Source organism: Xenopus laevis, chromosome 4L, assembly GCF_017654675.1.
Source record: "Xenopus laevis strain J_2021 chromosome 4L, Xenopus_laevis_v10.1, whole genome shotgun sequence".
NCBI classification, from domain to species: domain Eukaryota; kingdom Metazoa; phylum Chordata; class Amphibia; order Anura; family Pipidae; genus Xenopus; species Xenopus laevis.
In genome coordinates, this window is record NC_054377.1 from 94,845,255 (window position 1) to 94,860,799 (window position 15,545).

Genomic DNA, 15,545 nt, shown 5'->3' on the forward strand with positions numbered 1-15,545 from the left:
TTGGAATAAAAGAACCCATTCCATTTAACAGAGAACATTATGAATGAATTTAAAGATTTATCCAAGTAGCATCTCCCCTCTCGGTGTTGATGTTTGCCTGCATTGTAACATACACAAAGCTATTTAAAATTTAATCACAAACACTGTGCCGCAAACAGAACAAAGGCAAACTCCAGGGAAATGTAATCAATGTTAATTTGGCCCAAAGCAGAAAGGTAACTGAATGAAGAGGATGGAGGCACTTGGAGCATTATTTTGCCGAGTTACATGAACCTTATTGAATATGACAGCATTAACTGCATATGGGAAAAGCTACATATATAAACTTGTAGCACACATTAAATCACCTTCTTTCTGTCAATAGACTCCTTAGATACAGCTTGGTCCTCTGTTTGTTCCTCCCCATTATCTTCTTCCATAGAAACAGTGGAGCTCTCTGACACAGTCCTAATCCTTCCTGATGGGCACTGCAGTAAAATTGTATGTTTACAGAAGCACACCATAAAAATGCTAAAATGTGGCAGTAAGATCTATTGAAAGAACATGTTCATACATTTACAGATGACCTTGAGATAAAATATGTGTAAAATTGCATACGCTATTCTTTCAGAAGACTGGATGAACCATTTTCTGTGGCATTTTCAGAAAAGTACCTGGATGAACCATTTTGTCATGCCTTTTTTCACTGAACATCTGAGCATTTTCCTGGAGACTAAATTGTTCTTCAAGAACTGGTATGTAAATTGCTCCAAAACCATGATAAAAGCAATATAAAACACTCACTCTGCCTGTTAAACCTAAAGATCCATCATGTTATGGAAAAATAAATGTATATCCTTTTTATGTGTCTTTTTAAAATAAATATTACTGTACGTGCATGTCTCTACAAGTCAACAACGCTACTTATTCGTCTTATATGGGATTGCTGTCCCCAAATAGGCTGTAAAATTACTTCCTTAGCTTCTAAAGGTAGGCAGGCGATCTTGATTTTGGAGATTCTCATAATGGAAAATAGAATTAATTATATATAAGTATGAGGCATTGTCCATTTATTTTTTGTAGAAGAGTAAATTATGAGGGCATAGCTATGGGTGTCCATATTTATCATATGGCATCTGAGTGTGGTATAGGTTAACCTCCCTTGCCTCTGCAGAGCCCCTGTCCATAGAAATCAAAAGAACTACTACTAGTAGTGATGAGCGAATCTGTTCTGTTTCACCGAAAAAATTGACAAATTAGCAGGTGATTAAGTGCGGAAATTCACCTCAAATTCATGCCTTGTGAATAATTTTGCCCATCACTATTGCATAGATTTAGCTGAACTAAACACACCGGCATCAAGAAATGGTGTAAACCTTGTGTTATTTAGCAACAGTGTGATAGTCAATGCTGAATACAGGCATACTTTGAATGTGTAAAGTTTGCACGCAGTTGAAGCTCAATTTGCTGGGCAGGGAGGCCTGGGACTGTAAAGGGGGTCCTTTGGAGGGTACAGGGGCCCTGATGTGGCAGCCCTGGTGGACCCTGAACCCCCAGTCCGACCCTGTTGCAATTTATGTCGTTTTTTTGCAATCCAACCAATGTTTTTCCTTGAAGACACAGGGAAGCAGTTCGGGGAGATTAGTCGCCCCAAAGAAGAGGCGATTAGTCGCCAGGCAACTTAATCTCCCCGAATCTCCAGGTGTGCCCTTACCCTTATACTCAAAGTATACCTGCTAGAATAATATTAGAATAATATTAGTGTGTCTTAGTGTGTCTTGCACTGCATGGAGCTAATTCGGGAGTCTTGTCTAGGTCAGACTTTATCTGCAAAAATACATCGGCCTCAATCTGGGCAAGCAGAGATTTTTGGACACTGTAGGTAATGAGATTGGATCCAATCTGCATGCTGTTTGCTAGCAGCTCTCTCTGAGGATCACAGTTATAAATTATTAATGAGACTTGCTTCTTCCTTTATTACTCAACCAGACCAGGAGGGTTTGTGACCTTTACTGCAGTACTACTGACCTCTAGGGAAAACTGGTTGTTTGAAAACACAGGCAACAGGGGCAACAACGTGGCAATAGTAAAGACTGCAAAGTACAGAATATTTTGCTAGCAAAGAACTGAGAATACAGTCAAGAATTGTGCTGTACACTTGACTCACATTCTCGTACTAAAACTCTAGTTCCAGCTTCTGAGTCTGCTAGGCTTTTTATTAGAAACCAATATCATCTGTTGCACTGCTCCAATCTATCCATTTAATGAGATAGCAATTACATCTAAAAATAGAGTTGTGCATGGAGCCTAGCACAGAACAGTGCTCAAGTTAGTGTGTATAAAAGGAAATATAATCAGCATGTTAAGCAGAGCACAGAAACACAAAGATAAAGTAAGTACAGTTCAACACAGTGTCACAAATGGATCAATAGTTATTCCACTGGTAATAAACCATGTTTAATCTTTTTTTTTTCATTTGCTAGCTAATAGTCTTCCATAATACCACAACCTAAAGATTACATTTTACGTGATGACTTTATCAATAGGAGGGCCCTTCAGCAATAACACTTCTCATATTTTCAGCATAATACTACAGTTTTAATATAACTGTTATTGTATTTAAATATCTGAGCAATAATAAGTCCACTTCAGAGCATAGCCGAATGGTTGTTTGTGGGCATTGCTCTGCCACTGTGATCTTTTGGTCTCCAGAACAAGATCTGCTGATCACTGATCACTGTATAATGAACTGTTCCAATACTATCCCAAAAAGCCTATAACATGCCCTTCAACAAATACCACCTATTACTTGTAAATTCCTGTAGTGCATGAATAAAAACATTTGTGATATTTACAATTATTTATGAATGTTAATATAGTTGAACACTTTGTTTTTTCACGATTACCAGTCAACTAAAATGCTAAATTCAACCATTAATGAGAAGTAAAATACAATGAAAATGGTGGGAGCTTTAATTTAGTGCGTCATTGCTGTCAAATAATGTTTATCAGATCTTTCAGAAAATTGTTTTACCTGCACAGAAAGGTTGCTGTTATGAATGTAGCTGCTCTGGCAAACAGACTGTGATAGGCTTTCCATGGCTGTGCTTTCTGGAAAGGAATGGCAAAGAGTTTAGAGGGTCTGTAAGCAAAACATTTTTAGCAGCTTCGGGTATGATAAATCATAAAAAAAGTTAAAAAAAAATCTAGATTTTTCTGAAAAAAACCTTGAACGCCAGGCGAACAAATCTCCCCAAAACGCCCTGTGTGGACTTACCCTCATACTTATTTCTAGATAGCCTCGCTTATTTGTATAGAGCTTCCCCATTATGTATACAATGCTTGACTACCTTGAAGATCATCATTCATAAAAATAACACATCTTGATATAAAATGTACAGTATTTATATAAATATTTAAATGCCCTATGGGGTGAATCACAGGCACAGAAAAGGTCAAAACTGATACTTTGATGATTCTTACAGCAATTTTCTTGAATATGTTTTGTGCTGGCCCAGTGCTGGAAACTCCACAGTCAGAACATTTTATCTCACTATGCTTTTTAATTAAAGGAAGACCTACAATAGAATGCACATGGCTCTGCTCTGAATCTGAAAAGAAATCTCCTACAATTTCCGACGTAGTAACAATTGCCCCTGCACAGTAGGGAAATGAACTTTGCAGCTGCAGCTAAAGAAAGTACAAATGTATGTAAGTGGAAAGATAAAATTGACCACTCCTCCATTAGAACTAGGGATGTCGCGGACTGTTCGCCGGCGAACTTGTTCGCGCGAACATCGACTGTTCGCGCTCGCCGAATGTTCGCGAACGTCGCGCGACGTTCGCCATTTTGGGTTCGCCTTAGCTGGTGCTTTTTTTTGCCCTCTCACCCCAGACCAGCAGATACATGGCAGCCAATCAGGAAGCTCTCCCTCCTGGACCACCCCACACCCCCTGGACCACTCCCCTTCCATATATAAACTGAAGCCCTGCAGCGTTTTTTCATTCTGCCTGTGTGTGCTTGGAAGAGCTAGTGTAGGGAGAGAGCTGTTAGTGATTTGAGGGACAGTTGATAGTAAGTTTGCTGGCTAGTAATCTACTTGATACTGCTCTGTATTGGAGGGACAGAACTCTGCAGGGATTTGAGGGACATTTTAGGTTAGGTAGCTTTGCTGGCTAGTAATCTACCTTCTACTGCAGTGCTCTGTAAGTAGCTGCTGTGGGCACTGATCTCTTCTGATCTCATCTGCTGACTGCTGTAATAACCCAATAGTCCTTGTAAGGACTGCTTTTATTTTCTTTTTGTTTTTTTACTTTGCTACTATAAGAGCCCAGTGCTATTAGTCTAGCTGTGTTGGGGAGTGGGACTGGTGTGCTACTGTGCTGCTCCTAGTAGTTCAGCAGCACCAACCCGAGTAATTTTTTTTTTAATATACATATATATATTTTTTATTTTACTTATCTTACTGTTCTTTAACGTGTCCAGTGCTGTTTGCTGTTCTTCATAGTAGTGCACCAATAGTAGTGCACTTGCAGGCATTATTTGCCCAGTGTGTTCTTCAAACAACTGCCATCTAGCTGTGTGAGCTTTTTCACATTCTGTCTAAATATCAATAATAATACCGTCTCCAGAAACACCACCCGAGTGACGTTTTTCAAGCAGCAATAATATATTCCGTATCCACTGCTGTAGTAGTGTATACGTTGACCTTGTAGGCATTGTTTGCCCAGTGTGTTCTTCAAACAACTGCCATCTAGCTGTGTGAGCTTTTTCACATTCTGTCTAAATATCAATAATAATACCGTCTCCAGAAACACCACCCGAGTGACGTTTTTCAAGCAGCAATAATATATTCCGTATCCACTGCTGTAGTAGTGTATATGTTGACCTTGTAGGCATTGTTTGCCCAGTGTGTTCTTCAAACAACTGCCATCTAGCTGTGTGAGCTTTTTCACATTCTGTCTAAATATCAATAATAATACCGTCTCCAGAAACACCACCTGAGTGACGTTTTTCAAGCAGCAATAATATATTCCGTATCCACTGCTGTAGTGTATACGTTGACCTTGCAGGCATTGTTTCAATTTGTTTGCCCAGTGTGTTCTTCATTTTCAAACAACTGCCACCGAGCTGTGTGAGCTTGTTCACATTCTGTCTAAATATCAATAATAATACCGTCTCCAGAACCACCACCTGAGTGACGTTTTTCAAGCAGCAATAATATATTCCGTATCCACTGCTGTAGTAGTGTATACGTTGACCTTGCAGGCATTGTTTCAATTTGTTTGCCCAGTGTGTTCTTCATTTTCAAACAACTGCCATCTAGCTGTGTGAGCTTTTTCACAATCTGTCTAAATATCAATAATAATACCGTCTCCAGAAACACCACCTGAGTTGTTGTTGTTGTTTTAAAATAATGCCAGGCAAAGGCAGGCTGCCACGCAGAGGCACTAGGGGCCGTGCTGCTATGCTATCCTGTGGCCCTAGGAAATTGCCCAGTTTTAAAAAGGCAATGACCCTGAACTCCCAAAATGCTGAAGAGGTAGTTGACTGGCTTACACAGCACACCCCATCCTCTACCGTTTCTAACTTTACCACAACATCCTCATCCTCCACTGCTATGGGCACCCCACGTAACACTTCCTCCACCACCGGCGCCCCTTCTTCACTGGAGTCAGAGGAGTTATTTTCACATGAGTTTCTTGAACTGAGTGATGCGCAACCATTATTGGCTGAAGAAGATGAAGGAGATGAGGACGTTACACCAGATTTAATTCTGGCAGAGAACACAACAGAGATGGACATAATGAGTGATGAGGAGGTTCCCGCTGCTGCTTCCTTCTGTGAGCTGTTAGAAGAAATTGATGCATCTGAGGAGAATGATGATGAGGAGATTGATGTTTTGTGGGTGCCCAGTAGAAGAGAGCAAGAGGAGGATAGTTCAGATGGAGAGACGGAGAGTCAGAGAGGCAGGAGGAGAATAAGACTTAGAAGAAGCAGGGAGGACAGCTCGCAGTGAACAGTAGGGCAACAACATGTATCGGCACCTGTGGTCAGCCGGCCAACGCACCCGCCATTGCCGCCAACGCCGCCAACTTCTACTGTTACCGCCAGATTGCCAGCTTCAAAAAGGTCAGCAGTGTGGGATTTTTTTTTTAATGTGTGTGCCTCTGACAAAAGCGTTGTAATTTGCAATGAGTGCAGTCAGAAACTGAGTCTTGGGAAGCCCAACAGCCACATAGGTACAACTTCTATGCGAAGGCACATGAACGGCAAGCACAAAGCACTTTGGGAGCAACACCTCAAAGGCAACAGACAAACTAAAAGCCACCCTCCTTCTGGTCCAGCATCTTACTGCTCTACCTCTGCTGTCCTTGACCCGTCTGAACCACCCTCCACTCCGCCTTCCACCTTGACCACCAGTTCCCATTCCCAGTCATCTGCCCCCAGCCAAGTTTCTGTGAGGGCCATGTTTAAGCGTAAGAAGCCAATGTCTGCGAGTCACCCCCTTGCCTGGCGTCTGACAGCTGGCTTGTCTGCACTCTTAGCCCGCCAGCTTTTACCATACCAGCTGGTGGACTCTGAGGCCTTCCGCAAATTTGTAGCAATTGGGACACCGCAGTGGAAGGTACCCAGCCACAATTTTTTTTCAAAAAAGGGAATACCACACCTGTACCACCATGTGCAGAGCCAAGTCACCGCATCTCTGTCACTTAGTGTTGGGCCAAAGGTCCATATGACTACTGACGCATGGTCCTCCAAGCATGGTCAGGGCAGGTATGTCACCTACACTGCCCACTGGGTGAACTTGGTAATGGCTGGGAAGCAGGGAATGTGTGGCTCAACAACAACAGTGGAGTTGGTGTCACCGCCACGGATTGCACGCGGTTCTGCCACCACCTCTACTCCTCCTTCGCTCTCTACCTCGTCTTCTTCCTCTTCTTCCTCCTCTGCTGCTGGGTCCTCCTCCTCCACACCTGTGCACCCCCAGCTCCCCCTAGGCTATTCGACGTGCCAGGTACGCCGTTGTCATGCTGTCTTGGGGATGACGTGCCTGGAAAGCAGAAACCATACCGGATCTGTACTCCTGTCATCTCTGCAGTCACAGGCCGATCGGTGGCTGACCCCACACCAACTGAAGATCGGAAAAGTGGTGTGTGACAACGGAAGCAATCTGTTGGCAGCACTGAGACTGGGCAATTTAACACATGTGCCCTGCATGGCACATGTTCTGAATTTAATAGTCCAACGTTTTGTCTCGAAGTACCCAGGATTCCAGGACATTCTCAGGCAGTCCAGGAAGGTGTCGGCCCATTTCAGACGTTCCTACACAGCCATGGCACGCCTTGCTGACATTCAGCAGCGGTACAACATGCCAGTCAGGCGTTTAATTTGCGACAGCCAGACTCGCTGGAATTCAACGCTCCTCATGTTGGAACGTCTGCTGCAACAACAAAGAGCCGTCAATGAATACCTGTTTGAACTGGGTGGTAGGACTGGATCTGCAGAGCTGGGGATTTTTTTCCCACGTTACTGGGTGCTTATGCGCGATGCCTGCAGGCTCATGCGCCCTTTTGAAGAGGTTACAAACATGGTCAGTCGCACCGAAGGCACCATCAGCGACCTAATACCCTTTGCTTTCTTCCTGGAGCGTGCCGTGCGACGAGTGACAGATGAGGCTGTAGACCAGCGTGACGAGGAGCAGGAAGCGCACGATTTCTGGTCGGAATCACCAGAACGAGCCCAGGCACCTGCTGCAACGCAGGGAGAGGTGTCAGAAGTGGAGTCAGAGGAGGAAGGTGGCTTTGTGGAGGAGGAGGACCAACAGGAGCAGGCTTCCCAGGGGGCTTGTGGTGACCTTTTGGGGACCCCTGGTCTTGTACGTGGCTGGGGGGAGGAGACCGTGGATGATGTAGTCCTTGATAACGAGGAAGCGGAGATGGATACCTCTGCATCCAACCTTGTGAGAATGGGGTCTTTCATGCTGTGATGCCTGTTGAAGGACCCCCGTATCAAGAGGCTTAAGGAGAAGGACCTGTACTGGGTCGCAACGCTACTAGACCCTCGGTACAAGCATAAAGTGTCAGAAATGTTACCAACGTACCACAAGTCCGAAAGGATGCTGCATTTACAAACCAGCCTGCAAAACATGTTGTACAATGCTTTTAAGGGTGATGTCACTTCAGGAACTCATCAACATTCCAGGGGCAGAGGTGCCAGTAATCCTGTCACGAGCGCACCTGCAAGGACAAAGCACTTTGGCCACTCTGTAACGTCAGACATGCAAATGTTTTTCAGTCCAAGGCAGCGCCAGAACCCTTCTGGATCCACCCTCAAAGCTACCTCGACCGGCAGGTAGCGGACTACCTGGCATTAACTGCAGATATCGACACTCTGAGGAGCGATGAACCCCTGGACTACTGGGTGCGCAGGCTTGATCTGTGGCCAGAGCTGTCACAATTTGCCATGAACCTCTTGTCTTGCCCCGCCTCAAGTGTCCTCTCAGAAAGAACCTTCAGTGCAGCAGGAGGGATTGTAACTGAGAAGAGAACTCGCCTAGGTCACAAAAGTGTGGATTACCTGACCTTTATTAAAATGAACGAGGCGTGGATCTCGGAGGGTTACTGCACGCCGGAAGACTTGTTCTGACTCCCCATGCAGCTGTCCTTCTCTGCACGCCTCATGACTCCACACACAGCTGTCCTTTAGCGTCCTCCTCCCTCCGCCACCGTTACAAACTAGGGTGCAAACCCTACTGGTTTCATTTGAATCCAGGTAAATCCTGAGTTTTTCTGGCCTCTGTGCTTCAGTGGCTGCAACCAAAAAAATTTATATTTTCAGCATTTATATGGCATATTTTTTCTGGCCTCTGTGCTTCAGTGGCTGCGACAAAAAAAAATGAATATTTTCAGCATTTATATGGCATATTTTTTCTGGCCTCTGTGCTTCAGTGGCTGCGACAAAATTTTTTTATATTTTCAGCATTTATATGGCATATTTTTTCTGGCCTCTGTGCTGCAGTGGCTGCGACAAAAAAAATGAATATTTTCAGCATTTATATGGCATATTTTTTCTGGCCTCTGTGCTTCAGTGGCTGCGACAAAATTTTTTTATATTTTCAGCATTTATATGGCATATTTTTTCTGGCCTCTGTGCTGCAGTGGCTGCGACAAAAAAAAAATGAATATTTTGAGCATTTATATGGCATATTTTTTCTGGCCTCTGTGCTGCAGTGGCTGCGACAAAAAAAATTTACATTGTTAGCATTTATATGGCATATTTTTTCTGGCCTCTGTGCTTCAGTGGCTGCAACAAAAAAAACATAATTTTTCAGGAAAGTACACATGCCTAATTTTTCAGGGTTCTGCAACAGTGGCAAAATCGCATCTTTTATGGTCACCGCAGGTGATCAATAAAGTAGACCAAAACTGGACCCACACTGCAGAATCAGTGTTTTTTGGTTCACTTCACTGTACATTGAATTACCTCTGCCTGACCGTGCACGTGCGCACAAGCACGGTGACTGCTAAACACACCACTACAGAAATATTGCCACCAACAGGACGAACATCCTGGAGGTGACAAGCTCAACTAGTAATTAACAACTATTATTTGCTCACTTGACGGTATCATTCATTAAAGCTCTTTGCGTTTTTTTGCGTTGCAGTAAGCGCCGCGTTTCGTCTTTGCGTGTGAACAGGCTGTAACCTTTAAAGCAGTTTATTACACAGGTTTAGAAATGTAGTGTGATTTCTGCCCTTTACAGCACAAAACGCAGCGCTGTGTCAACAATGTATTTTTCAGAAACATTGATCCCCCTCTGGCATGCCACTGTCCAGGTCGTTGCACCCTTTAAACAACTTTAAAATCATTTTTCTGGCCAGAAATGTCTTTTTTAGCTTTTAAAATTCGCCTTCCCATTGAAGTCTATGGGGTTCGCGACGTTCGCGAACCGTTCGCATTTTTGACGCAAGTTCGCGAATATGTTCGCGAACTTTTTTTCCGACGTTCGCTACATCCCTAATTAGAACATGAGATAGAATTGAGGAGTCAGCAACAGGCAAGAACAGCTCTAATAACAAAATCAAAGCAGGACAGCTGGGTTTTAAATTAAGCAAAATGAGTTTGCAAACATCATATACAGCAGGAGTTTTTTTTCGGAATAGAGCAGACATTGTACAGATAGATATTATTTAGAGCAAGGGGGAGAAACCTGATGGTGGCACAAAAACAGGAAATAAGTATGAGGTCAGAGATATTTTTGAGGATGTACAGGTATGGGACCTTTTATCCATACCTTAAAGTCTGCTAAAAAAAATGTAAACATTAAATAACCCCAAAAGGATTGTTTTGACTCAAATAAGGATTTGTTATATCTTAGTTTGGATCATGTACAAGGTACTGTTTTATTATTACAGAGAAAAAGAAAATATATGAATTATTTTAACATATTTTGTCTATGGGAGACAACCTTCCCAAAGTTCTGAGCTTTCTTGATTCGGTTTCCGGATAAGGGATCCAATACCTATACTCGTTATTTTATGGAATGGGATGGATAAAGGAGTAAAGTAGGAGTAGAGTAGATGGAAACTGAAGAAGCTAACTCTAGAAGGTTCAAAGACCCGTCAACCAAATTTTCATAAAGCGCAAACAAAGCAATCTTCACAAATTATTATTTTAGGGGCAGATTTATCAAGGGTCGAATTTCGAAGTAAAAAATACTTCGAAATTCGAATATTGAAATCAAAGTATTTTTCACCGAATTTGTCCATCGAATGATCAAAGTAAAATCGATTAAATCGTTGAATCGAATGATTCAAGCGATTTTAGCTTACGATCAAACGATTTTACTTCGATGTGTAAAGACTTAGAAAATAGTTGCAGACGGTCCCCATAGGCTAACATAGCACTTCGGCAAGTTTAATTTGGCAAAGTATTGAAGTCGAAGTTTTTTTAAAGAGACAGTACTTTGATTATCGAATGGTCGAATAGTCAAACTATTTTTACTTCAAATCAAATTCAAAGTAAATTCGAAGTTGTAGTATCCTATTCGATGGTCGAAGTCTCCAAAAAATTACTTTGAATTTCGAATTTTTTTACTTCGAAAATTCCCTCGAATTCACTTCGACCCTAGATAAATCTGCCCCTACGTAGTGTACCATCAATAATGAAAGCCTTTGAAATGTAATTACTTGGCAGTGACGAGAAAGAAAAGTAGGGACTATCCGGAAGCAGAGAGAGACACCCTGATAAAAACTATATCAGGGGAACATAATAAAACTCAGCTTTTGGTGCTTTGTAATAATAAACATTGGTATATAAAAAATAATAAGAAAAGACCACAATTAGAAGAATATCCTGTATTCATCTCTTTACATTTTTTGGAGTTTATGTGGGCACAGAATCTGAAGGTGTACTTTGTGGTCTTCAGTGTCAAGAGCTCCTGAAAGGTCAAGTTGTATTAGAAATGAACAATGGCCTTTATCCTTGGCTGTTTCTAGATCACTGGTAACCATGGCAATGGCTATTTGGAATTATAATGAAACTACTGAAAATACAGTCTAATTTTATACAGGAGTGTTTTGTGATATTCCCTTTTTTCTGAATTCCAAAAACAAATAGATATTTAAAGTATTATCTATGGCAGCGATGTTCCTAGGGTAACAAATTCTTTTGATACTCATACTGTATCAACTTCTGGTAGTTTTGCCATACAGGTTATATTCACCATTTTAATATAACCAGAATCTACAGTGGCTCTTTATTGTTCTGGTTCCTAAGATGTGGTGCTGCCCCCCCCCCCACCAGTGATAGAGGAGGGGTTCAGCCGGAATGCCAGTTCTGGAAAGGTTTGGGGTGAAAGTCTTTCTTTCCTACAGTAGATACTGTATATCAGAAAGCCCAGCTTGAAGGTTAGTTAGGGTGTCCTATATATAATTGGAGCTATGGCTTAAGACCAATACAATGTTAGACAACCACTATCTGGAGATTCAACATTAATCGTCTGCAGATGTTCAGGCACCTTTAAAGGCACCTGATAAAAAAATTTCAATCCTGTCCAATTGATGAGAAGCTATCCAAGGGTTTACCATTATCGGTCGCCTCATATCCTACCATACACCCTGTTAAGGTGGCCATACACAAACATAATATCTGTAGGCATATGCCCACCATAACAGGGAGAGAATCTGAGCCATTTGTAAGGCTTTAAGGGAGGACCAATATATATTGGACTGACCAAGTGTTGGAGAGAATACTTTATACCAGATTTATAGATGATTTATTGTTTATTTGGAAGGGAAATATGGCATAAGTGGAAGAATTGCATTAGGACTATTAACCTTAACGACTGGGATCTCAGGTTTACCTCCAAGATCAATTTAATTAAAATAAATGACCTAGATGTCACTAAATTCATTAAGGATGGTAAAACTAAAAGCAAGCTCTACAGACAGGTACTGAGAGGAATTATTACATGTGGATAGTGGCCAACTTTGCCAGCTCTATAAAACAATATTCAAGAGGACAATTTGTAAGAGCAAGATGGAACTGTTCAAAGAAGAGAATTTGCCAAAATTATGCAGGTAGATTAGTAGAAAAGGGCTCCCAAAAATTTACCAGTTGGGGAAATATCTAATAGAGCTCTATATAGGTGGTACAATTCATCACTAGGCCCAGAGATATATCCTATTTGTAGATACCAGTGATAAGCTAACAGGTAACCTCTTCTTCTCTGGTCTGGGGCAACGTACCTCCTTATTAACATAAGTGCTATTAATTGGGTTTGTGCTGCACATACATAATTTTTGCCTGTCATTTTAATGGAGTTGTTTACCTTTGAGCTAATTTTTAGTACGATATAGAGAGTGATATTCTGCGACAATTTGCAACTGGTTTTTAATTTTTTTTATTTGAGATATTTCGATTTTTATTCAGCAGTTCTCTAGTTTGCAAGTTCAGCAATCTGATTGCTACAGATCAAAGTACCCTAGCAACCATGTATTGATTTGAATAAGAGACTGGAATATGAATAGGAGAGGCCTGACTAGAAAGATGAGTAATAAAAAGTAGAAACATCAATAAATGTGTAGCCTTACAGAGCATACATTTTTAGATGGAGTCAGTGACCCCCATTTTAAAGCTGTAAAATAAATAAATAAAGACCAGTTTAAATGTTGCTTAGAGCTGTCCATTCTATAACTTACAAAAATGTAACTTAAAGGTGATCCACCCCTTTAACCACAAAAAAATCAACATCATTTGTTATGTGTTGAGCTAAACAAGCAAACAGAGAAATTTTAGTCACTCCATAATTGTTCCTTTTGAGGTAAATAATTAGATTACCAGGAAACAAATAATTTCCCTGCATAACTGATTCCAGCTAAATATATAAAATAGTCACAACAGAGGGTCATGGGAGGGAGTTGTATAATGGTGATCTAATTATCTACCTCTCAAAGAACCAAACATGAAGTAACTTCAGTCTACCTGATTGCTCTATTTATATCAAGAAATAACAAATACCATAGTTTTGTTGTGATTTTTTATGATTAGAACAATATGCAACAGCACTAATCATTGACCTTCTGTTGATCAAGAGGGTATACTGCCCCTTTAATCAGCAAGCTTCCGCTACCTCATTTCAGTCAAAACCAAAAGTTCAGAGAAAATAAAAGAGCCAGGCAGACACTATTTTAAAAGGCAATTACGTTCACAAAGAAATTAGTAATTCATGTATACTGGAAATTGCTTTGAATTACATCTTCTTTCTTAATGAAAAAGCAGTTATTGGGTAGAGACCTCTTTAAAGTGAATGAAGAACTGGGTCCAGATGGTACATATTCCAGATACGCAGAGAATTTAATGTAGAAATAGCCTGACTGTTATATTTAATATTCAAGGACTGTATAACCTTTGGCACAGTGCCGCAAAATTGGCAGAAAGCAGAGGTGTTTTTAAAAGGGAGTGAGCTCACTACCTGGGAATCATAATTTGTGAGTTTAACTTCAATACCATTGGAAGGATTGTTGAGGGACACTATTCAGTTAATGGCAGAATATTTGAGGCATCATAGTTTTAGGAGAAGCAGATTATGTGAGATATAGCTTTTCAATTAAATATGTTTAAAAGTGCCCAAAAATTCAAATGACTGAATTACAGAATGAGGGCATATTAAGATATTTACTAAATGAGTGGTCTATGGGACTATAAAAAATCCGGAAATAAGGAGATAAGCTTTTCTTATCAAATTGAATCTGGCTGATTATCTGACTGCTAAATTTAGGTTTAGCAAAGTTTAAATTACTTTTTTTTTTTTAAAGAAAATTTTCATTGCATATTATTAAATATTGACCGCTGCCGCTAATGGGTAAAGGGTACAGGTTAGACATTATTAACTCCAAAATTTAATTGTTTGTTGCCATAACTCCATCTATTATGGGTATGGCCAAGAAGCTTTTAATTGTATTCAATTGTCATAACAAATGCAGAGTGTGTTGGTTCCTAAGATAAGGGACCTAATACCCCAACAATGACATGGTATGGAATTAGCAAGATCAAGTCAAGCTATTACATTATCTAGAGGACCCCCTTGCTTAAACAAAGTGGGTAAAAGGACATACCATGCATGGTTACTACTGGGCTATTTTCTATTTTTATGTTTAATGTGTTGCAGGTATTGGATTGGTGATGGCCAGGCGCGAATTTGTGACAAATTTTCGCGTTTCGCCACCAGGCGAATAAATTAAAAAAAATGCCACGAAAACTTGCCCAAAAAATCGGCGGCATCAACAAATTTTATCGACATTATTCGGACGCCCAATTGACTTTAACCTCGGCATCAAAATTGACGTGAGCTTTAGAATTGACTCGGGCATCAGAATTGACGCAGGCATCAAAATTTACGCTGGCGTCAAAAAAATGGGACAAATCCGCCCATCATTAGATTAGATACCTCATCCAGAAACCTGTTATTCCGAAAACTCAGAATTAAGCGAAGTCCATACCCCATAAAGTTAATTTTAATCAAATAATTCCAATTTTTATTATTTCACTGTGATAATAACACAAAACGTTGTACTTCATCCTTATTGTAGGCAAAACAATTCTATTGGGTTTATTTACTGTTTAAAGGGCAAGTCAACCCCAAAATAAAAACATTGAACATTGTCAGTGGTTTTAAAGGTATTTGTAAAACCAATTGCTATTGAAACCAGCATTTGCTTAACTCCTGTTGTTACTTTTTAAACAAGTTCCCAAGCAAAGACAGGTCTGTTAATCAGCTGCCTTGTCTTACATTGTATCAACAGTCTGAGGCATCAGGGCAGAGAATATTAAGGGACAGACAAACACTGCTTCCAAAAGAAATACATATACAAATAACTTTAAAACAATAGAACATTTGCAATTAATGTAGATTGCAAAGTTGCTTAGAATTCTGTTTTCTTTTATTAAGAAAATTTTTATTTTGGGGTTAACCTTGCCTTTCAAAACGACTTTCATTATGTTGATCCAAATTATGGAAAGGTTCCTTCTCCAGAAAACACAAAGTCCCAAGCAGGCCCGG

The 15,545-nt window shown here is 40.7% G+C and overlaps 1 protein-coding gene across 1 annotated transcript in view; it reads right to left on the minus strand.

Annotated features, from left to right (window-relative positions):
* sec16b.L (SEC16 homolog B, endoplasmic reticulum export factor L homeolog) overlaps window positions 1-15,545 on the minus strand; it is an 81,715-nt gene that overhangs the window by 18,790 nt on the left and 47,380 nt on the right. Inside the window, exons 20-21 of the mRNA XM_018258482.2 lie at window positions 3,014-3,090; window positions 348-467 (exon numbers count right to left, since the gene is read on the minus strand). Coding sequence (XP_018113971.1) covers window positions 348-467; window positions 3,014-3,090 — 197 coding nt within the window. The remainder of the gene's footprint in view (window positions 1-347; window positions 468-3,013; window positions 3,091-15,545) is intronic.